This window comes from Cetorhinus maximus, chromosome 22 (assembly GCF_964194155.1).
Source record: "Cetorhinus maximus chromosome 22, sCetMax3.hap1.1, whole genome shotgun sequence".
NCBI lineage: Eukaryota > Metazoa > Chordata > Chondrichthyes > Lamniformes > Cetorhinidae > Cetorhinus > Cetorhinus maximus.
Window position 1 is genome coordinate 11,952,482 of NC_135900.1, and position 24,009 is coordinate 11,976,490.

The window sequence follows — 24,009 nt, forward strand, 5'->3', positions numbered from 1 at the left end:
GGGGTGAGCTGGGGGAAGGGAGGGGGGGGGGTGAGCTGGGGGAAGGGAGGGGGGGGGTGAGCTGGGGGAAGGGAGGGGGGGGGTGAGCTGGGGGAAGGGGGAGGGGGGGGTGAGCTGGGGAAGGGAGGGGGGGGTGAGCTGGGGGAAGGGAGGGGGGGGTGAGCTGGGGGAAGGGAGGGGGGGGGTGAGCTGGGGGAAGGGAGGGGGGGGGTGAGCTGGGGGAAGGGAGGGGGGGGTGAGCTGGGGGAAGGGAGGGGGGGGGTGAGCTGGGGGAAGGTGGGGGGGTGAGCTGGGGGAAGGTGGGGGGTGAGCTGGGGGAGGGGGAGGGTTGTGCTTGGGGAGGTGGGGGAAGGGAAGCGCCTGGGAGGAGGGGAGGGTGGGGGTTGTTGAAGGTGGATAGAAGCCACGGGCCTGCACCCTCACAGCCGCTTTCTGGAGTCGGCGCTACTCCCTCTCGCCCTCCTTTACCTTCCTTCAGTCCCCGCGCCACCACCTCGCGGCTTCAGCTCCACCGGAAGTGTGAGGCCCGGGCTCAGGTCACGACCCCCGGAACTAATCGCATTAAGACCAGTTTAGGGAAAGGGAAACGCTGTAAATTATGTTTATATTCTATGCTTTATTGCATTTTAGAAATATAAATGATAATATAGTGATTTGCGAACTAACATCCGGATTCTCGATCCTTTTGGAATTAGCATGAAACGGTTTCGTGGCTATATGAGAGCGTGCATCTGATTGGTGCAAATCCTGAATGACATAGGGTAGGATTGCAGCTTTACGCTGTATTACTCCAATATTTATTCAATTTAATGGCAGTTTCGACTTTTAAAAACTTGGAAAATTTTTGTTAACTCCTCCTCCTTTAAATCTTTGAAAGGTAGTCTTGCCAATTTCAACCAATTAGCCAACGCGTAACATAGTTGTCCCTAGCCAGTGTCCTCATTTCCGGTAAGGGCCGGATCGTCTCAGCCAATCAGATAAAGCGTAACGGATGCGTTTCCTCCGTTGCTGCAGCCGTTTCCGGTGAGGGCTTTTTTTGGGGAGGGGGGGGGGTCTCAGCCAATCATCGGCCGCGTAACAGGGTGGGGGCCGCCGTCCTGCCGTCATGTCCGGCGGAGGGGAGCTGGTGATGTGGGGTTACCGGTGACGTTACTTCCTCTTTTCGGCGGCAGGCGATCCAGAGACGACATGAAGGCTTCGGGCACCGTAGGTTCAGCGAGTGAAAAAGCCGCGACGGTTGCTTCGGGCCGGGGCTAACCGCCTCAGGAAAGGCGGCGACAGGCCGTGGGGCGTTAGAGGGCCCCGCAGGCTTTGGAGCTGCCTCCCTGATGGTGGGGCGGGATGCTCATATAATCTTGTCGATTTGTAGGAGGGATGTTCAACATGGCGGCCATGGCTGTGGGGATGAAGCCATGTGCTACCTCTGGGTGCAGGAGAGATGGGGAACTGGATTGAACTGCAACTGGGGCCAGTTTAATGCCAGCTTTTAATGCAGGGAAGGGGGTGAAGAAATGCACCTCAGTTTACACAAAGCTTTATAAGTTAAACCCTTTACCAAGTGCAGACTTGCTCCTCAGGCAATGATTGCAGTGATTGGATCAATCAAAACTTTAGGTTCCCCCCCCCCCCCCCCCCCCCCCTCTAAAGTTGTCTTTTTAATTGTCTCTTCTGTGATTTTTATCCCCTTGACGAGTTAATTCTCGAATTTACCATGCACATGCAGCCTTGTGGAATGCAAATTGAACATTGCTGGAAACGCTCCGCAGCATCTTGGAGGAAGGTTAACCCTTGCTTCTGTCAGCTGGTTACATGTTTGATGAAAAGGGTCATTGAGCTGAAATGTTAACTCTTTAAAAAGAACAGAAATTGCTGGAAATATCCAGCAGGGCTGGCCGCACCTATGGAGAGAAACAAGAGTTATTGTTTCAGGTCTTGACTTTTCATCTGAATGCTAACTATTTTGTGTCCCACAAATACTGACCAGTTCTTGCAATTTTGTTTTCAATTTAGAATTTCCAGTTCCCAGCAGTGCAATTTGTTAATATTATACTATCAGGAGCAGTGAAAATAAGGTTGTTAACAACTTGTGCTACTTAGCAGGCAGTGTTGTTTGGTATTGCACACAAAACCCAAAGTCATTATATTTCATTGTTTTAATGCCTTTTTTCTAGTGTGCAGAAATTAATTGTACCTTGTCGCCTTTCGAAATTTTTTATGTTTCGCAAAGTGAAATTGAAGGTACTATATGCTTTGTCATGTGATATATTTGTTATGTATCATATTTTAATCTATATTTTATATGCATTTCAGCTTAAGGAATACAAGGTGATTGGGCGGCGCCTGCCCTCACCTAAGGAGCCCAGCCCTGCACTCTACCGAATGCGCATCTTTGCTCCAAATCACATTGTTGCCAAGTCTCGGTTCTGGTACTTCATTTCACTGATGAAGAAACTGAAGAAGTCTGCTGGTGAAATTGTCTATTGTGGACTGGTAAATTTGTTCAGCTTTTTAAAAACACACATACCTTTTTAATCATCGTTCTTTTCCATCTGAAATATTGGAGTGCTGTGTTGCAGGCTCTGCATGTTAATGCAGACTACACTTAGAAGCTCATTAACTTCCCAATTTCAGTTTTTACTACTTTTGGCCCTCTGGCAGTCTAATAGCCAAATCACCCACGTACTTTCCTTCATTTAAGCCCAGATGCAGGAATGCTTGCCATTTATGATCAATTTGTGCCTCAGAAGTATTAAGATTGGATTTAGGAATTACAGAATGCAAGTGGCATTGGATTTGATAAGTCTTAAAATAAACTAGAGCTTTTGTGAATTCGAAAGCTTGTTATCTGTTTCCTAGGGTTTATATAGAATATAGTTTGAGGGTTTCTGCCTCTAGCACAGTTTCAGCAGTGAGTTTCAGATCCCCTCGACGCTCTGGGTGAAAAACATTCTTTTCAACACACACACACCCCCCCCCCCCCTTCTAATAATTACTTTAAATCTTTGACTTCTCTGCTAAGGGAATTATATCCTTCCAATCCATACTTAACTAGGGCCCTCATTGTAGCCTCCTCTGCTTAAAAGAAAAACCTAGCCTATCTTTCCTCAGCCAAAATTCCTCATTCATGGTGACCTTTGTGTAAATCTCCTCTGAACCCTGGAGTGTGATTACATCCTTGTTGTATCGCAGCATCCAGAACAGTCTGCTGTATCTAGCTGTGGCTAAATTAGCATTTCATATAGTTCTATTAAACCCTTCATTCTTACCTTCTGTACCTTGGCTACTAGAGGAAAGTATCCTGTATGCTGCATTAACCCATCTTATGTACAAATACCACCTTGGGAGATCATTTGAGAATCTGCCACATGAGGCATGGCGGGTAATGTATGAGCATGGATTGAGGATAGAAGAGTAAAAGGGTTATTAGTGCAATTTTGTGTAAATACACCTTAAATAACACATTCACACCCATATATCCTACCTCATAAGAGGTTACTACAAAAAACTAGGGCTTGTGTTGGGGTAATGTATTGGTATTGATAGCAGATTGGTTAACAGAAAACATAGAAATGAGCCAGTCATTTTTGGATTAGCAGGGGCACTGCCAAGATCAGTGCTGGGGCCTCCGCTACAGTATTTGCAATCTATATCAATGACTTAGGTGAGAGGGCTTAGTGGAATGTATCCAAGTTTGTAAATGATGCAAAGTTATGTGGATAAGTGAACTGAGGAGAATGCAAGGGATATAGACAGGTTGAATGAATGGGCAAGGAAATGGCAGGTGGAATATGATAGTGTGAAGTCACCCAATTTGGAAGGAAAAAATAGAATCGGATATTTTTAAATGGTGAGAGACTGGGAAATGTTGGTATTCAGATGGGCTTAAGCGTCTTTGTACATAAGTCATTAAGTTGATATGCAGGTACAGCAATCAATTTGGAAGACAAATTATATGTTAGCATTTATTACAATGGGGTTATTAGAGTATGGGAGTGGAGAAGTCTTACTGCAATGTTGCAAGATCTTGGTGAGACCATACCTGGAGTACTACATATAGTTTTGGTCTTGTTACCTAAGGAAAGGTATACTAAGGAGTGCATTGGGGTTCATTAGACTGAATCTTGGGTGAGGGACTTGTCCTATGATGAGAGATTGAGTAAACTGGGACTATATTCCATAGAATTTAAAAGAATCTAAGATGACCTAATTGAAACACACTTTCTTAGATGGTTTGACAGGTAAGATGCTGGGAGAGTGTTTCCTCTGGCTGGAGGCATCTAGAACTACAAGGGTGGGGCTCAAAATCTCAAGAAGGGGTTAGCCATTTACAGTTGAAATGAGGAAAGCTTTCGTCAAAGGGCTGTGGTAAATCTTTGGAATTTGTGAATACTGTTGGTGAGTACGTTCAAAACAGATTTTTGTGTATGTAGAGGATACTGGGAAGGTAGGATTGAGGTAAATGCCAAGACTTCGAGCCTGCTCTGCTATTCTGCTACTCTTGGCCTTATGTTTTAATGTTCTATTTCTGTTGACCAGAGGTCTCTTTATTCCTCTGCATTGCCATTTATTATGTATTCTCTTGCCTTGTTTTCCCTCCCCAAATGCATCATCTCTCAGTTCTCTGGATTGAATTCTATTTGCCACTTTTCTGCCCACCTGACCAGTCCATTGGTATTTTCTGCAGTCTACAGCTTTCTTGCTCACTATCAAACATGCAGCTATTTTTCTGTATCACCTGCAAACTACTTATTCATGCCCCCTACACTTAAATCTGAATCATTGATGTATGAAATTTTGTTTCCTTTCTTGTATGTAAGAAATGAGTGTCCCACGTTGTAGTTATTTTTAATGTAGAAATGAAAATGTATACACTTTGTTTTTTTGCCTGCGGTTTATCCATTTCATGTTTTCCAGCACTTTTATCCAGCTGTGGGTTTACTGTACTGGAGTCTGTTCTGTGGTGTACAGTCTTCATGATTCACTTCAATATGTCTCACTGCAGCTTTGAAATGGGGATTTTTTGATTTTTTTTTTCTCTCCAAGTATGTCTGATTATCCAAAATACTGCTTTCCTTTTAGATGTGGAATGTCCTTGAGATTGACGCATTTTGAAAACCCATTTTTTCCCCCCTGTAGCTTTGGTTCCCTTTTAAAAATTATTTGGAATGCATTAGGAATATATCTCAAAAAATATAGGAAATGCCTAAGATCATGTTCCAATTCCACTACTTATTCCAAACAGTTTCCTAACTGAACCATCGGCCCAACATTTACGCAGAACACAAACAGAAAATGCTGGGAAAAGCTCAGCAGGTCTGACAGCATCTGTGGAGAGAGAAACAGAGTTAACGTTTCAAGTCCATACGACTCTTCATCAGAGCTCTGAGGAAGGGTTATACGGACTCGAAACGTCAACTCTGTTTCTCGCTCCACAGATGCAGTCAGATCTGCTGAGTTTTTCCGGCATTTTCTGTTTTTGTTTCAGATTTCCAGCATCTGCAGTATTTTGCTTTAATTTAAGCAGAACATATTCACATCAGACTGCGGATAAGCATTGTGAAATTTGGCAGCTCTTGTGTGTCATCCTGAACCATCCTCCATATCCCCAGCTTCAATGGGAACGTTTTTCTGAAATATGAATGGTCTGAGTCTAGAATTTGCATTTTGTTGGGATGTTGCTGATAACTTTGTTTAATTGTTATAGGTTTTTGAGAAGTCACCCGCAAAAGTGAAGAACTTTGGTATCTGGCTGCGCTATGACTCTCGCAGTGGAACCCATAACATGTACAGGGAGTACAGGGACCTGACCACTGCTGGTGCTGTCACCCAGTGCTGTAAGTAGCTTTATGTTGTAAACTATGTCATCTAGGACAAGTGTTCTTACTGAAGTGTAATAATGTGGGTTACAGACAACAACTCTTTAATGGGCTATTGCTGCACATATATAGTTCCCTTAAAATTAATTAAGTGTTACCCATGAATGCTACTTCATGGACGGATCCAGAATAGCTGAAGTCACTTGATGTAGGTGCAAACTGGGTTGTGTTATACAGCATTTTATTTTTCTCGAGCTGAGAATGCGAAACCAGCTCTAGTATCAATGCCGCGCCTGTTTTTAAAACTGAAGGGGAAATAACACCTCTGAACCAGACCACCTCCTGTAGGTCAGAATACCTGGATCTCCTCGAATAAATGGTTTGCCATATGTTTATTTAAACTATGCTTGGCCTCATGTTACACGCCCATGTGGTCACAAAGGTCGCATTACTGAGATTCAGGAGGTTAGTTATGAGGCATTAACCTGTGGCTTGCTTAATTTCACTGTTTTTAGTCCCTTGTCAAGCTTGATTCTTGTGTATATAATATAGGGGTGCTTTATTTTTGAAAGTAACTTTGCTTTCCTGTTCTACAAAAGAGAACCCATTTTGAAAATTGCAGCAATGCGCAGTAACTGTTTTATACATACACATGTGACATATTCCTAAATATTGCTGTGTGGGTTATTCCCAGCAATATGGAGTATTTTGATGTTCCTGTAATTTCAATGTTTAACTGCTTTCATCCAGACCTGTTTTAGGGATCTGGTGGCACATTACTTCTTGCATTTAAGAACATAAGAAATAGGAGCAGGAGTAGACCATAGGCCCTGCCCCCATTCCATTCAATACATTCACAATTGATCTGTTTTGTTTTAATCTGATCTTCAGTATATATGATATTTTCAGTGTACCAAGAGTGATTAATACTGTTGCCACCTTAAAGCAGTGTAGTCGAATGGAATATTTTGTGTTTTTCACCCTTGCACTGCAGATATAGCACTAATAAATACTGAATTTATTGTAAATAATTGCTATGAAGGATGGAATAAACCTTGGTTAACACGATTTTGTAACGGTTCAAGTGTGTCATGATCTAATATGTAAAATTGCTACACAACCAGGGAAGGATCTGGATATTCATTCATATCCTGTATTTAACGTTTGGGAAGTGTTTTGTTTCCGGAGGATTTTTTAAAATGTGAAATGGGGCAATTTACATTTAGGATGGTGACATGTGGGATTTCTGTTGCGCTAAATTGAAATGTTCTGTTACATTTCAGTAGCAAGTGGAGTGTGAGAAAGTCTTGCATTTATACATGATCTCCCAAAGTGCTTTATATAAGTTATAAAGTACTTCAGAAGTGTAGTCAGTGTTATAATGTAGGAAATGTAAGCAGCCAATTTGTGCAGAGCAAGCTCCCACTAACAGCACTGTGATTTTTTAAAAAATTATTTTTGAGATTCGGAAATATCCATTAACCCACCCCAATTTACTAGCCATTTTCAAAACATTTCTGTTTCTACAATTGGCACTCTTGAGCACCTCCAACCCCCACTATCTCCCCAGCAGCTGTTGAGTAACACTGCAGAGCATTTTTTATTGGACACCAGTAAAATTACACTTAACAAATGCAGAGTTCTAACCGTAACTGTCTGGAATTCCTTGGTATGCCCAATTTGAAAGTCTGTCATTCAAGGTGACATCTTGCTGTTTTTCCTGTGTTGCTTTTATAGGCAATTTGCAGACAATTTTGCAAAATGTTGCTGTTACCGCTGGAAACCTTTTTTATACATAATTTTTTTAATGCTTCCTGGCCTTAATTTTGTAACTTGACTTTGAGCATTTCTTTTTCAGTTTTTAAATTGGGTGAACATTTAGTTCAATTGTAATAAGACATCAAAGAATGTAGGCTTTGACAAATTGAACAGCCTCATGTAATTGACAATTACCTATTGTCTAACTTTAGAAAATAATCTGGTTGGGTTCAAATGTTTTTGGCTTCAAAAGTATCTTGGTGAAGGTTGATCTTTGTCATTAAGTCTCTGAAAAGCTGCATTGTAGGTTGGGTTGACATTTGGTGCTGTGGATTTGGAGAATTAAGGCAAGGTAATACAGCAGTGTCTGATTGTGGTTCTGGTTATTTGGCGAGAGCTGCCCTTAACATTATGGCCTATTTGAATTTTTAAAAATGGTGAGACAAGGACCTGTTGGCATCCACAGCTAGCTAATAAAAACATTCATTTAAAATGATATATGGATCACAAGACTCTGCCTTATGAAGATAGAAATTATGGTTAACTGGCATTTCAAATTTCAATGAGTATCATGAATCATCAGAACGATGTTTGCCGGAATTAAATGGCTGATAATCTAATGCGTGTAATTCTTCAATATTATTTATTGTGGCTTCCTTATGCATTTCTTAATTTGCATTTCTTTGTAGACCGTGATATGGGAGCTCGCCATCGTGCTCGTGCTCACTCCATTCAGATTATGAAAGTAGAGGAGATTCCATCGAGCAAGTGTCGCCGGCCTGCTGTTAAGCAGTTCCACGTAAGTATTGAATGAATACATTGATGTTATCCTTATTCAAAGACTTGAGACTTTTGCTTATAAGCTCTGCTTTGTTTCTGACCCTGTTCGTTTTAACTGTTTTCCAGAATTCTAAGATCAAGTTCCCTCTGCCACACAGAATCTTGCGTCAACAGCACAAGCCACGTTTCACCACCAAGAGACCAAACACTTTCTTCTAAAATGTATTGACTGTTGAAGTTGTATGGAAATAAAAGTCTGGCTGACATTTTCTGGCTCCTGTGTTCTTTTTAAGCATAAAAATAGTTTTATTTGTATGCCTACATTTCTGACACTTTTAATATGACCCATGACCTTATTGAATGGCAGAACAGGCTCGATGGGCCAAATGGTCTACTTCTCCCATTTCTTATGATCTTAAACGAAACCAAGACAACATTATTATGTGGAGGATTTATGTAACAGTTCCTCAACAGCACCTTCCAAGTTTGTAACCTCTACTGCCTAGATTCAAGAACAAAGACAGCCAGCATATGGGAAACCACCACCTCCAAGTTACGCACCATCCTGACTTAGAAACACACCACTGTAATTTCATCACCACTAGTTCAAAATCCTGGAACTTCTTCCCTAACTGCACTGTGGGGGGGGTGCACCTACGCCACATGGACTGCAGTGGTTCAAGTAGGTGGCTCACTATCTTTTTAAGGGCAGTTAGGGGTGGGCAATAAATGCTGGCCTTGCCAGTGACACCCACATTCCATGAACAAATTTTTTAAATTGACAGATATGGTGCAGGAGTATTGCCCAGCAGAGCTCTTTTTAAACTATGTTGGGGGGGAATGTTCTGGACAAGCTGATTATCTTCACTGTCGTGCTGAATTCTCATTTTGGACTTCAAAGAGAAGCAAGAGTGCTATTTATTGAGTCCTGTAAATCCATTTCTTGTTGGGGATATATATCCCACTTTCATTCATCTGGGCTGTTTAGCAAGTCGAAGAATGGTTTGGGTTTTTCGGGCATTTTAAGTTGCAGGAAGTTTTGGCTCCTACGCCCAATGTCAGAAATGTATTTCAAGTAGAATTTTGGACTTCCTCTCAACTTATCTACGTTTAAGTGCATTTTTCTGGCATTTTGTTAACTTGTCTGACCTTGCTGTTAAGATCAATGTTTGGTTCATTGGCAAGTAATATAGTTTCTGCATTTTAATATAAATGCTTCTTGGCATTTATAGTTGTTGATTTCTGATCTTTCCTGAATCTGTGTTATGTGAAAGTGGGGGAAATCTGCAGAATTCATATTGTGATGCTAGAGTGTGACAAACAATTGGAAATTAATGACCAAGTTTATAATGCATGTTATTACTAGGGCGGGTGGGGCTCATATCTCAGAATTTGGGAAAGAGTTTATTAATTTTTTTTATTCATGGGATGTGGGTGTCATTGCCAGCATTAATTGCCCATCCCTAGTTGCCCATGAGAAGGTGGTGGTGGTGTTAACTGCCTGGAATTCCTTGGTATGCCCAATTTGAAAGTCATCCAAGGTCAAAATCCTGGAACTCCCTAACACCACTGTGGGTGTACCCACACCACATGGGCTGCAGTGGTTCAAGAAGGCAGCTCACCACCACCTTCTCAAGGGCAACTAGGGATGGGCAATAAATGCTGGCCCAGCCAGCAAAGCCCACATCCCACGAATGAATAAAAAGAAAATTTTGACCCAGCGACTGTGAAGGAACGGCGTTATATTTCTGAGTCAGAATGGTGAGTGACTTGCAGGGGAACTTCCAGGTGCTGGTGTTCCCATGTATCTGCTGCCCTTGTCCTTCTAGATGGTAGTGGCCGTGGGTTTGTAAGGTGCTGTCGAAGCAACCTTTGTGAATTCCTGCAGTGCATCCGCTGCTACTGTGTCAGTGGCGGAGGGAGTGGATGTGGTGCCAATCAAGCGGGTTGCTTTGTCCTGGATGGTGTCAAGCTCCTTGAGTGCAGCTCCCACAACATTCAATCAGACAAGTGGGGACTATTCCATCACACTCCTGACTTGTGCTTTGTGGATGGTGGACAGGCTTTGGGGAGTCAGGAGTTGCGCTACTTGTCACACAATTCCTAGCCTCTGACCTGCTCTTGTAGTCACAGTATTTATGTGGGTAGTCCAGTTCAGTTTCTGGTCAATGGTAATCCTGAGGTGTTGATAGTGGGGGATTTAATCCAGATTTAAGTAAATGTCTGTTTATTCATTCCTAGAAAGTAAATAATTATTTTCCTAATCTGTTGCTCTAGAGAAATAGATACTATAGTTGTGCAAAAAAGTATTTTTTTGTTGATTATCAACTTAAGAAATAGGAGCAAGAGTAAGCCATAAAACCCCTTGAGCCTGCTCTGGCATTTAATAAGATCATGGCTAATCTACATGAACTCAATGTTAAAGATGCTATTTGAGCTTAAATAAAATGTCGCAAGGTGTTGCAGAGGAGAATTATCAATTGTGCTTTGGCACCGAGCAAGGTATATGTTAGGACAGGTGACCAAAGGTTTGGTCAAAGCAGGCTTAAAGGAACTGTTTTATGCACGGAATTCCAGATCTTAGCACTTGAACAGCAGAGGGCATAGCTGCTAATGGGAACCAAAATTTGAATTTGTTGGCAGAGGTCCAACCAGAATCTGGCTGATGTGTCCTTGTCCTTCAGTTTCTCTGCGAATGGCCGTTGTGACTTCATGGTGCCGCCTTCAGCTTTATGTGGATCTTGCCTCACATAAAGTGGTGATTTGATCCCATCACCTCGACACGTCCGGACATCTTGTAAGGATGTCTTCCATCTGCTGCTGCTGCATATATAATCAATTTTCAGGGTGTTACCATCTGGCAATCTCCATGTCTTTTTGTGGATGCCCGTGTTTTATGAAAGTATTCCTAGTGCTGAGCCCTCTGCTATTGCAGAAGGCCTGAAGGTGCTCGCTGTTTCCGTTGAGTATATTTGCTGACCCATGGGGCCTGATCACATGGTTCAGTCGTCACCATTTGCCATCAAGCTTAGCACTGAGGTCACTAATCAGTAGCTTGATATCATAGCTGGGTGCCTCGTCCAGCGTGCCCTGCAATTGGTGGTAGAATTCATCTTTGTCTTTCTCTGTTGCATAAACTTGCAAGACAGTGACTTTGGCATGCCTTGTGTGGAATCTGGCTGTGGTGATGTGATGATTTACTGGCTTCCACCCCACTAATGATTCTGTTGAGTATGAGGCAAACTCCATGGGTGTGGTGTGCTTCCTACCCAGGGTACAGGATCTTTCCATTCACATTACTGATTTGTCCTTGGCCTGTCCACTGTATCTCACTGATGCCTAAGATGTAAAGCTGATGGGCTCCCCTCTCTTGCAGCTGGGACATCTTCCCACACTGGCAGAATGCTCAAATATTCCAAGTGCTGGTTTTGATGTTGAAAATAAGGCTCGTCAGGGATCAGAGTTCTTATCGACTTTCACACAGTCCCATCATATGTACGTCCTTGGATGTGCCAGGGTTTGCCGGATCTGTAACAGTGATGGGTTTTTTAAGGGTGAGCGTGCTAGCCTAACGCCCAATGCCCCCCCTTCTCAAACAGGCTTGGGACTGGCTTTGGCAACAGCACCTGTTGACAGACCTGGATTTTGCAGACAACATCACTCTGCTGGCTGAAGAATCAGGCACGTTCCAAGACCAGTCGAGAGTAGCAGCGCCAAGGTTGGTCCATCAATCAGCTGTGGGGGGGACCCCATCACCCTCGGGCAACAGAACATAGAGGACATGTAGCACTTCCCCTACCTAGAGAGCAAAATCTCCAGGAAGGGAGATGTAGAGGTCAACAAACCACACCAGAATCTCCAAAGCATCAATCGGTCTTCCAGTGACTCCACATGGTGTAAGCATTCATCACCATCAGCAAAGCCATGAAGCTGCAACTCCACACTATATGTCCACAGTAGGACCAACCACAATCTATGCCAGTGAGACATGGAATAAAACAGCAAATGCATCACTTAAGTTGGATGTCTTTCACCAGTGTTGCCTACGTGAGATCCTGGACATCACATGGTGAGACAACATCACCAACGAGGAAGTGCTACAGGGGACTGGTCAGAGGTGCTTGCGGGACAGAGATGACTGATGATGGCAGGACACGTTCTTCGCCTCCTGGGTGAATGACCTGCCAGAGTGGCAGTAGAATGGACACCACCAGATGGACAAAGAAGACTGGGTTGGTCAAAGAAGACCTAACAAAGTACATTTAAGGAGGACCTTCAAGAGTGGGACACCACCTGGGCCGGAGCAAAAGAGATTGAGATGGACCAGAGCTGATGGCGGAGTCTTGCTGCCATTGTCCCAGACAGGACCCAAGGAACTAATCTAAGAGGCCAGAATTACAGGAACATGGTGTTTTATGAGAGCTGGGGTAGGATACACTGATGAGGAGGTGTAAGGAAATAGAGATAGCTTAAGTAAGTTACACTTGTATTTGTGGGTGTTAGGAATGAGTTTTAGCTTTAAAGTTTAAGTTTGATTTGTATTTCTGCATCTGTATGTTAAGAAATGTCAATGGAGTTCTATTTTCACTTTAAAAGGCTGCTTGCATTTCTAATGAGATGTTTACGACCCCTATAAAGTGAAAGTACACACACACGAGTAGGAAGAACAGTGCTTTTGCCTAGCAAAAGGGGGCCAGATAGGCAGGTTCCTCCCACAGACACACACACAAGAAGAAAGTCAGCAGTTATGGAAGCTATTTGAGTCCAGTTGGTTTGAAGCCAGGACCCAAAGAGACTGGACACTGGGAGAGGGAACTGCAGATTTCCCAAAAGAACAAAAAGGTCCCAAGCTAAGAAAAACCCCAAAAGTCCAGGGAAGTGGAAAAAGAGAAAGCCCAAAGAAGATCTTCCAGTTAAAGGAAGGACAGGAACCTGGGAAAAGGTCCTGTTAAGTGAAGCTAAGAGTGAGAGGCAGAGAGGAAGGCTCCAAGTGTCAGATTTAAAGGGAGAACAGATTGCAAGAAGCAAGAAGGTTCAACGAGACAACCAAAGGTCTGTAATCCTTTGCTATGGGCATGTGAAGCAGTGGTGTACTGTTAAGGCTGAGTTGGTGAGAGAGAGTGCATGTGGTGACCCAGGGAAGAGGAACATCAGAAGGAGAGTTCGAAACCCTGGAGGTGAACGCTTGTGGAAGGTGTCTGAAAGAAAACATCAGTTTGGGAGAAGATTCCAAGGCGAGATCCTGGATAGTGGAGATTACAAATCTATATACATCTGTAAAGGTATAGTTGTGGGTGAAGGAGTATCGTAATATCATTCTTCTTTTCTTGTTGAATAAATGTTTTATTCTTTTGTTAAAAGTTCATCAGCTGACTCCTGTGACTCTGTTCAGTAGCTACTCTCCATCTAAACAAGCAAAAATAAAAGTTAGGATCTATCAAGCTGGTTTCCACTCTGGGATCAGACTTGGCCAAGGGTAACCTCAGCTTAACAGGAGGGATTTGAACACGTTTTTAAATTTGAGACAGCTGCCCTGAGAACTGACATAGGCCTGTGAGCAGAGTGGTGGGTGAACAGGACTTGATTGGGGTTAGGATGGGGCAGTGGAGTTTTGGATGAGCTAAAGTTTCCGGAGGGTGCAAAATGGGAATTCTGCCCACAGCCAGTAAAGTAAAGGCTTCTGAAAATGGGAAAAAGGTGTTTGCTCTACCCACTGCCATTTAATAGATAAATATATATAAATATACTTTTGTCAACAATGGTTGCTTCAATTCTGTAGCATATAAACAAAACTCGCAGGTGCTATAATCATTCCCACCTTTTCAGTCTTCCTCTCTGTAGCAAGAAATAAGCACTTTCCTGCGAAACTTTACCTGAAAAGAGACCTAAGATTCATGCTCCCTCTTGTTTTGAAATCACCTGCAAACACAAACTCACAATTAGTTATTTGGTAGTCCAGAACTTGAGTATTGCTGAAAAAAGACACGTTGTCAAAGCTTTTCATTTTGCACTTGTTAGGACAATTCACGAGAATACCAAATGTAAAAGGGAACAACAATGCATAAGAAGAGAGTGCCGAATGGCTGGCAAGTGGCCACGGATTGGTAGACGGTTGCCATGGCGAATGCACCAGTTAACTGATAATGGACAGCTAATTGCCAAGCTTTGTTTAAATTCAAACCAGGCAGGTTGACTCTGATTAGGGAGTGAACCAGGAAATGGCTGTCACCTATTTTGCTTAGATGAAAAAGGTGCAATGTGTGTATATGTTCCTTCTGTCTGTTAAGGACAGGGCCCTGTGTATTGATATTTGTAGCTTCTAGCATGCTTAAGTGAGCCACACTGCGAACCTGACTGATGATTTTAAATTGGTTGCTGGTGTAATTCTTAGCATGTTCAGGATTGTTTAGCAAATGTTGTCCAATCATGGAATCATACCTAATGTTGGGCACTAGGTTTTGAGTTTTGCAAGTACGTGCTGTTTGATACAATCTACCAAACCGTTAACTGGCGTGTTCTCCAAGGCAACGCTTTGACCAATCAGAGTCCACTTCCCAACCAATCAGCGCTCTCATCTCATGCAGCATAAATTGTTGTTCCTTTTACAATTGGTATTCTTGTGAATTGTCCTGATGAGTGCAAGACGAGAAGCTTTGACAGCGTGTGTATTTTTTCAGCAATACTCAATTACTGGTGTAAACAGGAAAAACGCTGCTTTGAGTTATGAATTACTGAGACCGTTAAACACAAGCAGAGCAGGCAATACATTGAATGAAAACCAACCAAGTTCTTCCATGGCTCTGTGATCTCTTCCGCAAGGTTACCACCCAGATGTTGTAGACTAATATCTACCCCACATCTTTAAATCTAGTGTGTGTTGGGCACTGCCACTGATTCCACCTAGTTCCAAAGCTTCACTGACACTGACCTGACTTTGGATAAACGTTCATGGTCTTGGAAATGACTTTCCAGTCAATGTGTTACGTGAAAATTAGGATTCCTAGTGCGAACAGCATAGCAGAGTTTAACCCTGCACCCAGTTGGTATTTCTGTTTTTGTTAAACCATTTCACACCACTGAAATCCCTTGTAGGTGCAAAATACATTCCCAATCAAGAAAAGCAGCAGTGTTTGCCTTTACAAGATCATGATCTTTGAAAGAAGTTCAAGCAAATGAAAAAAATGTACCCTTTATAAATGTTTTGCTTGTCCATTCTGGGAGGAAATGGACCCCACTTTTTCTCACCCAAAAATACCCAGGCAGGGGCCTGAAAACTGGCCACTTCTTTAAGAATTTGGAGTGGAGTCAATTAGCCATCCTGTTGCAATCTCTGTTGAAGGTTTTATACCTGACCATATCTGCTTTCTCTACCCATACTGAGTGATTCCAACATTTTCTGTTTGTGCATTCCACTGGATATCACCCAAGCTGTTTACTTATCAGAAGAATAGTGTGGTTAAAAAAATAACTTTTGTTTAATTCAGATGTGAAGCTAATTTTAAGCTGTCCCTCCCCCATCACTCTTTACCTTCAATTAGTTTAGCTTTGCATAATCCACCCAGGACGCCATTCAAGTACAGAAGGATTATATCGAGATGTTTGCTGCTATGGAGCTTTAAGAGAGACATGCAAACCTTTATCAGCTCTGTTCAAGAGTCTCTGCCAAGCAGTAAGCATACTAAAACCATCAATGGAAGTGATTGTGGATTTTCATATTATTATTCTGTGACACACTGTTGAGAAAAATATAATGTCTTTTGGGAACAACGCAATATTTTGTGCAAGTGCACATGAAACTTTGAAGGACATCTTGTGGTGTGTTGGGTAGTGTCCCTGCCCCTGGGCTCTGTATTCAAGTCCCACACCAGCACATGATGGCCAAGGAAGGGTGTGTTCATATTGTGGCCAAACTCATTGAGTAGCAACCTGCAAATCCTCCCAACACCAGTAGCAGATTGTAAGAGTGGGAGAGGTTGTGATGGAAAGGAAGTTGGAGCCTCTACCATCACCTTCCATGCCACCAGACTACAACATGCATGTAAAAGTGCATGTTAATTCAGACTCCCTGAGTGAAATGGGACACACATACAAGTTGTTCTTTTCTGACCTAGCCAGCTCTTAAGAGAGAAAAAAATGCTCATCAGCAAAACTGTACCATCAAAAAATAAATTTGCTTAATTTAGGTGGGGGGTTAAGAAACATTAACCCAGTTTCTCTTTCTGCAGATACTGTTAGACCTGCTGAGTATTTCCAGCATTTTCTGTATTCATTTCATCTTCGATTTACATATGTTCGTACATCTTAAAAAAAAGTAGGGTATGATCTTGGAGTGGGAAAAACTATTTTACGACAAATGGAAGCAACTTTTTACATTGTCATAACTTATCAAATTATAGGTCAGCGCTCTAAGATTATATTTTACTGATCTATAAATCTAACACAGTTTGACTGCGTGGTATGCATCTACATGAATTTCAAACAATGCTTTCAAACAATTATAATTATAAATATAGGAGCTTGCTTTTTCATAACTACCGAATTCAAAATAATTTAAAATCAAATAACCAAACTATGGTAGTTTTTCAATCTCGGCCAGGCTTATGATCCACTTACAAAAATAAACTGTTGCGAGAATAAATTGGTAGTGATTGGCTATAGGATGCAATACTTTATCAATGTCACGAGCTTTTGATATAGAGACTTTTATAAAGGAACCCATCAACAGAGTGAGGTAACAAATTATCTGGCAACATAAAACATAAAAATTATTTGGCAACACTTGAGGAAAAAGAGATGACTAACTTTTTGAAATCTAAAGAGGATGAGAATTTCTCCTGTTATTTTATTTAGTTGTTTGTTAATGAACAGCATATAGGATTAAATAGGGTATATAGCACAGAAACAGGCCATTTGACCCAACCAATGTTTACGCTCTATTCAGCCTCCTCCTGTCTTTCCTCAACCAAATCTATCATTGCAATCCTCGATTCCCTTCTCCCTCATATGCTTATTCAGCGTCCTCTTAAATACATCTAAACTCCTCATTTTTACCACTCCCTGTGGTAGTGAGTTCTACATTTTCACCACTCTTTGGGTAAAGGGGTTTCTTCTGAATTCCCTATTGAATTTCTTGGTGACTATCTTATATCAATGGCCTCTAGTTACACCTTTCCACAAGTGGAACCATTCTTTCTGTATCCACTCTATCAAAACCTTTCACCCTTTTAAAGACCTCTATAGGGCACTTCTCAGCTTTTTTTAAAGAGAAAGGAGACTCAGCTTGTTCACCCTCTCCTGGTATGTACACCCCTGCATTTTTGGCATAATTCTTGTAAATCTTTCGTGTCCTCTCCAGTGATTCTTTTTTTATATAATATGGCAACCAGTGTATTACACAGCGTGGTTTAACCAAGGTTCAGTACAAGTTTCACATAACGTCTTTACATTTTAATAAAGAAAGACTGGTATTTATATAATGCTTTTCAAGTCCATCAGATGTCTTAAAGCACTTTACAGCCAATGAAGTACAAATGAAGTATTGCTGAAAAAAGAGACATGTCAAAGTTTTTCATCTTGTACTCATCAGGACACTGCAAGAACATCAATATAAGGGGAAAACAACAATTTATACTGTACGTAAAGAGAGTGCTGATTGGTTGGCAAGTGACAGCGGCCAAGTTGTGTGCAGCAAGCTTCCACAAACAGCAGTGTGATAATGACCAGATTTTTTTGATTGAAGGATAAATATTGACCAGGACACCAGAGATAACTCCCCTGCTCTCCTTTGAAATAATGCCATAGGATCTTTTACATCCACCCGAACCGACTGATGAAGCCTTTACTTGATGTCTCATCTGAAAGATCATAAGACATAGGAGCAGAAATTACCCCCATTCTCCTGCCTTCTCCCCGTAACCTTTGATTCCCCTTACCAATCAAGAACCTATCTATCTCGGTTTTAAATACACTCAATGACCTGGCCTCCACAACCTTCTGTGGCAATGAGTTCCATAGATTCACCACTCTCTGGCTAAAGAAGTTTCTCCTCATCCCTGTTCTAAAAGGTCTTCCCTTTACTCTGAGGCTGTGCCCTCGGGTCCTAGTCTCTCCTACTAATGGAAACATCTTCCCCACGTCCACTCTATCCAGGCCTTTCAGTATTCTGTAAGTTTCAATCAGATCCCCCCCTCATCCTTCTAAACTCCATCGAGTATAGACCCAGAGAGGCATTTGGAACATCTCAGTCGAATGAGGGCACTTCGGACAGTGCAGCGCTCCCTCAGTACTGCACTGGAGCGTCAGCCTTGATTTTTGTGCTGAAGTTTAGGAGTGGGACTTGAACCCAGTGATTCAAGGGGTGGGGGGGGAGAAGAGAATGCAACCAAATGAGCTGCGGCTGGCATTTAATCCGATTCCATCTTTACTTTTCAACTCAATTTCAGCTTAAGTTAAAGCCTCTGAAAGTTGTCTAGAGCAGAGATTCAGTGGGGGGGGGGGGGGGGAAGAAAAAAAACAACAGTTAATCACGAGAGGCAAATGAGTGCCAAACTCTATATTTTTTGTGTGTCTAACTAATGAATGGGTGGTCGGGCGAGGGGGCGTGGCGGTTTTTTGCTGAGCTTGGGTTGCGATTGGCGCTTGCTGCCATTGTGACGTGATAGAAGGGGAGGGGAGGGGGTCGCCCCCCCGTGTGCGCGCGCTTGACGCGAGTAACAAACTCAAGAAATTGGCAACAAATGAAAGTAACACTTTCAGGCAGAAGGTGTTAATCGTCCCTGGCGTGGTACCTCTTCCCCCCTCCTTACTGATCTGATAAGCGATCCTCAAATAACTTTTTTTTTTACTTCCCTTCCATGGCGAGGAGTGAGCTGGATACGTTCCCCTCCAAGCGGCAAGACAAGCTGGACTTCTTCCTGAAGAGACACTTGGAGGAGAGCGTCTTCAACAAGATCCGAATGTACGAGGCGTGCATCGTGGTGTCGGAGAGGAAGCAGAAGAAAGCCTTCGAGTATGTCATTCTGACCGACGAGAGCATCTACTTGACGCAGAACCCACCCAAGACCATCCACGAGGCGGTGCATCTCAATGATGTTGTTGCAATCGAGCTGGTGAGACTGTCACTTTTAGTTTGCTGTCCTTTTCTTTAAAGGCTACTTTCCCATCCAACTTCTACGTGCGATTTCCAAGCTCCTTTTTTTTTGTGTGCAATTTTCCTCTTTTTTTTCCTGGGGCGGAGTGTGTGGGGTGGTGGGTGCAAAATTTGCAATTGACTGTCAGAGAAATCACAGGATTTTCTGCTTCACGTTTGCGTGAATACATTGCAGAGGAACGTGGCCCCTGAGGCTGTGTTTGGGTCATACTCTTTTGGGAATATCACATCAGGGCTTTAGTGACCGACTGGTCCTCCATGAGTTATACTGCCACTCTTAACCTTGTGCACGCAAAGCCATGCTGCAGGAACACAAAAGTTAGGAGCCTTTCATGAGCGATTAAAATACAGAGGAGGAATCAGTGCTAATGTTCCGAGGTTTAAAAAAAAATGTTTAAAGGAACCGCGAAACTAAATTTTAAGCCTGAAATTTCATCTCGTCTACTCCCATGAATGATTACAGCTAATTACACGGTGCTACATAGCTTGCATGGTATTACATTCAATACAATAATAAAACGTTACGAATGCTGGAAATCTGAAATAAAAACAGAAAATGCTGGAAACTCTCAGCGGATCAAGCAGCATCTGTGGAGAGGGACCCAGTTAACAAAAGGTCATCGACTTGGAAACGCAAATTCTGCGTTTTCCTTCACAGATGCTGCCTGGCGTGCAGAGTGCTGTATTTCTAGCCCTTGTCTGTTTTTAATTTTCATATTGTATGTGAATATCTTTCACGGCTGCATAGAATCTTACAGAATAGAGGATGCCATTCGGCCCCTTTGTGTGTGTGCTGGCTAATTCTCGAAACCCAACGGTGAAGCAGATTATTTCCCCTACTCAAGTTTAACTAAACTCCTGTTATAAACATGAATGCTGTCAAATATAAATTTTGTTAAGTTGTTCTGTAAAACTTCATTGCATTTTTTCTGTCTGATGAGGCCTTGAACCATGTATTTTTATGCCTATGTGTATTCAATCTACAAAGGTCAATATCTGCTTGTTTACTATTAATAAGCTCGGGGAGGTTCTAAGAGGTGGAAATTTAATCCTGTTTGATGTTCAATGAAAAATTGAATAAGCAGTTTCGTTCTGATTTAAAAGAAAAACATTATTAATGGAATTGATTAGACTTATATTTATTTATGAAGGCCATTTGTTGCTAGTTTGATTATTTTTAAAGTAACATGTTCATAATTGCTTCCTAATGGGCATCAATTTACCTGGGTTAGGAATTCTTTAAAAAGAAATTTGTTCACCGGATGTGGGCATCTGTAGTGACTTTAGCTTTAAGACTTATTGTACAGTGTAGTATGATGTGATGATGGGAACAAATCAGCCCCAAGCACAGCGAACCTTAGTTTGTGTCTAGTTGTGGATCTTGATAGAAGCAGTTTCTTATGAGAAACCTGTCTGGAAAATCAAGGTCTATAACAACTGGCGATGAGGATAAATTGGTTCTGCCACTGCCCCTCACCCAGTGAATGCGAGTATCTCGTTTTAAACAGAAGACAGGGAAAATATACCTCACTAGGGATGCCACTTTTTGGCAGGATCAACCCCTTCGACTCGTCCACAGAGGATTGGAGTCAATATATTGAATGCCTCGGTTTCTTTCTCCAAGCAAACGAGATAACGGAGAAGGAAAAAAGGAAAGCAATTCTCTTAAGCGTCTGTGGGAGTAAAATTTATAATTTAATCTGTAGTTTGACAGCCCCAAATACTCCAATTCGAAGACTTTTAGCGAGTTGGTAGACCTCATAAAGGATCATTTTCAACCCAAACCCTGCGTAATCATACAGAGGTTCAAATTTAATTCGAGAGTAAGAGCCCCGGGGGAGACCATAGCAACATACGTAGTAAAGTTGAAACAGCTAAACTGAACATTGTGATTTCGGGGAGACCCTAAATGATATGTTAAGGGATGACTTGGTCTGCGGTGAGCATGATGATGCCATTCAACGATGGTTATTAGCTGAAGTAAATATCGATTTTAAAAGAGCATTGGAAATAGCGCTTGTGATGGAAAGCACTGAGCGGGATTCGAAAGGCCTTACAGGGTGTACAAGATAGCGCCGTTTTCCAGTTGGGGTGGGGACAGACCGGGTGTGGCGCGAAAACCAGGGAGTCAGCCGCAAAGCGGAAGACAGTCCCCGCTTCCCGAAAATTAAAAAAAATATACAGGAGACAACTCAGCAGCAAATCTGAAAATGAATTGTTACCGATGTGGAAGTAACTATATCCCTGAAACTTGCCGTTTGAAAGAGGTGGATAAAAGAGGCTTGTCACAGAAGAGGGCACATACTGAAGCAATGTAAAGCAAGATTGAGGCAGACTCCCAGGCAGCAAACTAAACTGGTCAAAGTACATAATGTGGAAGATCCAGAAATCACAAATTCTGATGTTTATTCTCTATTTAATGTGAAAGTAGGGAAAACGGAGCCAATTACTGTTACTCTGCAGGCCAATGGAAAACTTTTGGTTATGGGAGTGGATACCAGTGCATCAGCCACTGTAGGAGGGGAGCACGCATTCAAATATTTAAACAATTGAATATGGAGCAGACTTCAGCCATATTGAAAATGTATACTGGTGAAGCCATACAAGTGAAAGGTATTGCCACTGTACCTGTTTATTAGAAGCATCAGACAGCACAGCTCTCTGTGATTGTAGTGGAAGGTGAAGGACCAAACCTTCTAGGTCAAAACTGGTTGAGGGAAATTAACCTTGATTGGCCAGTGAGATTTCATAAGGAAGCTGGAAGAGTTCCTGAGTTGGAAAAGGAGCAAGGCAAGTACTTCGAAAAGAGCCTGGAGAGTCCAAGGACCACGCCAGGATGAAAAAGGAGTTTTCAGCAACCTGAAGAAATGAAGACTGTCTTAAACAGCAGCATGGAAGAACAGCAGAAGAAACTCGAGGAGACTCTGCTGAGTTACAGAATTCAAAATGAAGCAAATGAGCTTTGCAAAGAAAAGGAAAACCTTTTTGAAAGACCTTCATACGGTACAAGGATCCCTCAGGTCAAAGGTTGGACCTCTGGAAAATTACGCAGAGAAGCAGAATGAATTTAACCCCACTCTGAACAAACTGAAGAACCAGTTGGCAGAGAAGACGCAGCAATGTTCAAGGTTCCAGGAGGAGGCCAACGGATACAAGAAGGAGACAGAAGAGCTGAAGAATCAGCTGAATGAAGCTAAAGAGGCTTTAGAAGGAAAAGTCGTAGAACTTTCCAAAATGCAAGTGGGTGATGAAGTTATAATGAAGCTCATCCCCTGACCTGAACCAAGTTGAGATTTCGCCTGAGAGCAGCCTGTCCGACTGTGAAGTCAAAATGAAGGACGGGACTAAACTCTGTGGTAGACAGAGGAAGACAAGATGGATGATAGTTCAGAAAAGACAATGAACGACCTCCCCGTGGCCCCCCCCCCCCCCCCCCAAACACTGCTACAGGTTCAACACCTTCAGGATTATTTATGAAGCGCTGCCTTTGTATGAGATTAAGCCTGGCACTTCCCAATTTGGAGGGGAAGGTGCAGAACAGTCAAGGGAATCAAAAAATGACTCATGATTTGCATATTTGAGAATGAGAATTTACTGTTGGTGAAACAGTATTTGAAACTTCGGTGGTGGATCGAGTTGGTTACCTGGTGTAATAGTTTCTGTGACCGGACGATTGCCGTACCACTTAACAGTGGAGGGCTGGATCGCCCGAAAACACGTGGATCATTTAAGAAGGGAGATACCACAACAAACCAATGTTTCACCTGTAACCATTGTAGAACCTGTGGTCCTCATTATGATTGATCACCCAAGGATAGACATACCAGATGTCTCTGTCAGGGTGGATAACGCTGAATTGCCTGGGCCTAAGGAGGTACCTGATGTTGCTGTAGTTCCAGAAAATGAAGATTCAGTAAGAGATTATAAAGTGGTGGAGCTACGACATTCCACCCGGATCAGGAAACCACCCGAGAGACTGAACTTATAATTTCATGACCTCTGAATATTTTTGTAACGCCCTGATTGTAGTTGTTCTTGTAAATACAAATTGTAAAAAAAAATTAAAGGGGGAAGAATGTAGTGACTGTGGCTTTAAGACTTATTGTACTGTATAGTAGCACGTGACAGACTGTGAATGAATCAGCCCGAAGGGTAGGGGAAACCTTGGGGTTTGTGTCTAGTTGTGGATGTTGATGGAAGTATGTAACTGCCGCTGAAGCCCAGTAAATAAAGTTCACTGTTTCTTATGAGAAACCTGTCTGGAAAGTCGTGTCTATAACAGCATCGCTGGCTAGGCCAGCATTTATTGCCCGTCCCTAACTGCCCTTGAGAAGGTGATGGTGACCTGCCTACTTGAACTGCCGCAGTCAGGCTTTGTAGCGGTTTGACACAACTTGAGTGGCTTGTTAGACCATTTCAGTGGGCAGTTAAGAGTCAACCACATTGTTGTGAGTCTGGAGTCACATGTAGGCTAGACAGCGTAAGGATGGCAAATTTCTTTCCCTA

The 24,009-nt window shown here is 42.5% G+C and overlaps 3 protein-coding genes and 1 non-coding gene across 5 annotated transcripts in view; 3 read left to right on the plus strand and 1 right to left on the minus strand.

The window, feature by feature from the left end:
- xpot (exportin, tRNA (nuclear export receptor for tRNAs)) overlaps positions 1 to 548 on the minus strand; it is a 49,246-nt gene extending 48,698 nt beyond the window's left edge. For both annotated transcript variants that reach the window (XM_078567806.1, XM_078567805.1), the window contains exon 1: positions 469 to 548. The gene's annotated coding sequence lies outside the window, so the exon portion shown is untranslated. The remainder of the gene's footprint in view (positions 1 to 468) is intronic.
- Positions 549 to 1,117: 569 nt separating this feature from the next.
- rpl18a (ribosomal protein L18a) lies at positions 1,118 to 8,620 on the plus strand. Its single transcript, XM_078567807.1, has 5 exons — positions 1,118 to 1,206; positions 2,311 to 2,490; positions 5,705 to 5,834; positions 8,264 to 8,373; positions 8,481 to 8,620. The coding sequence occupies exons 1-5, from the start codon at positions 1,189 to 1,191 to the stop codon at positions 8,571 to 8,573; spliced, it is 531 nt and encodes a 176-aa protein (XP_078423933.1). The 5' UTR covers positions 1,118 to 1,188; the 3' UTR covers positions 8,574 to 8,620.
- LOC144696844 (small nucleolar RNA SNORA68) lies at positions 2,116 to 2,249 on the plus strand. Its single transcript, XR_013580255.1, has one exon. It is a non-coding gene; the product is annotated as a small nucleolar RNA SNORA68 (small nucleolar RNA).
- A 10,348-nt stretch (positions 8,621 to 18,968) lies between the features above and the next one.
- The window catches only part of c22h12orf56 (chromosome 22 C12orf56 homolog), a 77,112-nt gene continuing 72,071 nt past the window's right edge, over positions 18,969 to 24,009 (plus strand). Inside the window, exon 1 of the mRNA XM_078567808.1 lies at positions 18,969 to 19,462. Coding sequence (XP_078423934.1) covers positions 19,208 to 19,462 — 255 coding nt within the window. The 5' untranslated portion in view covers positions 18,969 to 19,207. The remainder of the gene's footprint in view (positions 19,463 to 24,009) is intronic.

Excerpts from the sequence above, each read along its gene's own strand:
- rpl18a (XM_078567807.1), top strand. Across the intron at positions 5,835-8,263 it reads TGGTGCTGTCACCCAGTGCT|ACCGTGATATGGGAGCTCGC; the intron begins GTAAGTAGCTTT and ends ATTTCTTTGTAG. Across the intron at positions 8,374-8,480 it reads CTGCTGTTAAGCAGTTCCAC|AATTCTAAGATCAAGTTCCC; the intron begins GTAAGTATTGAA and ends ACTGTTTTCCAG.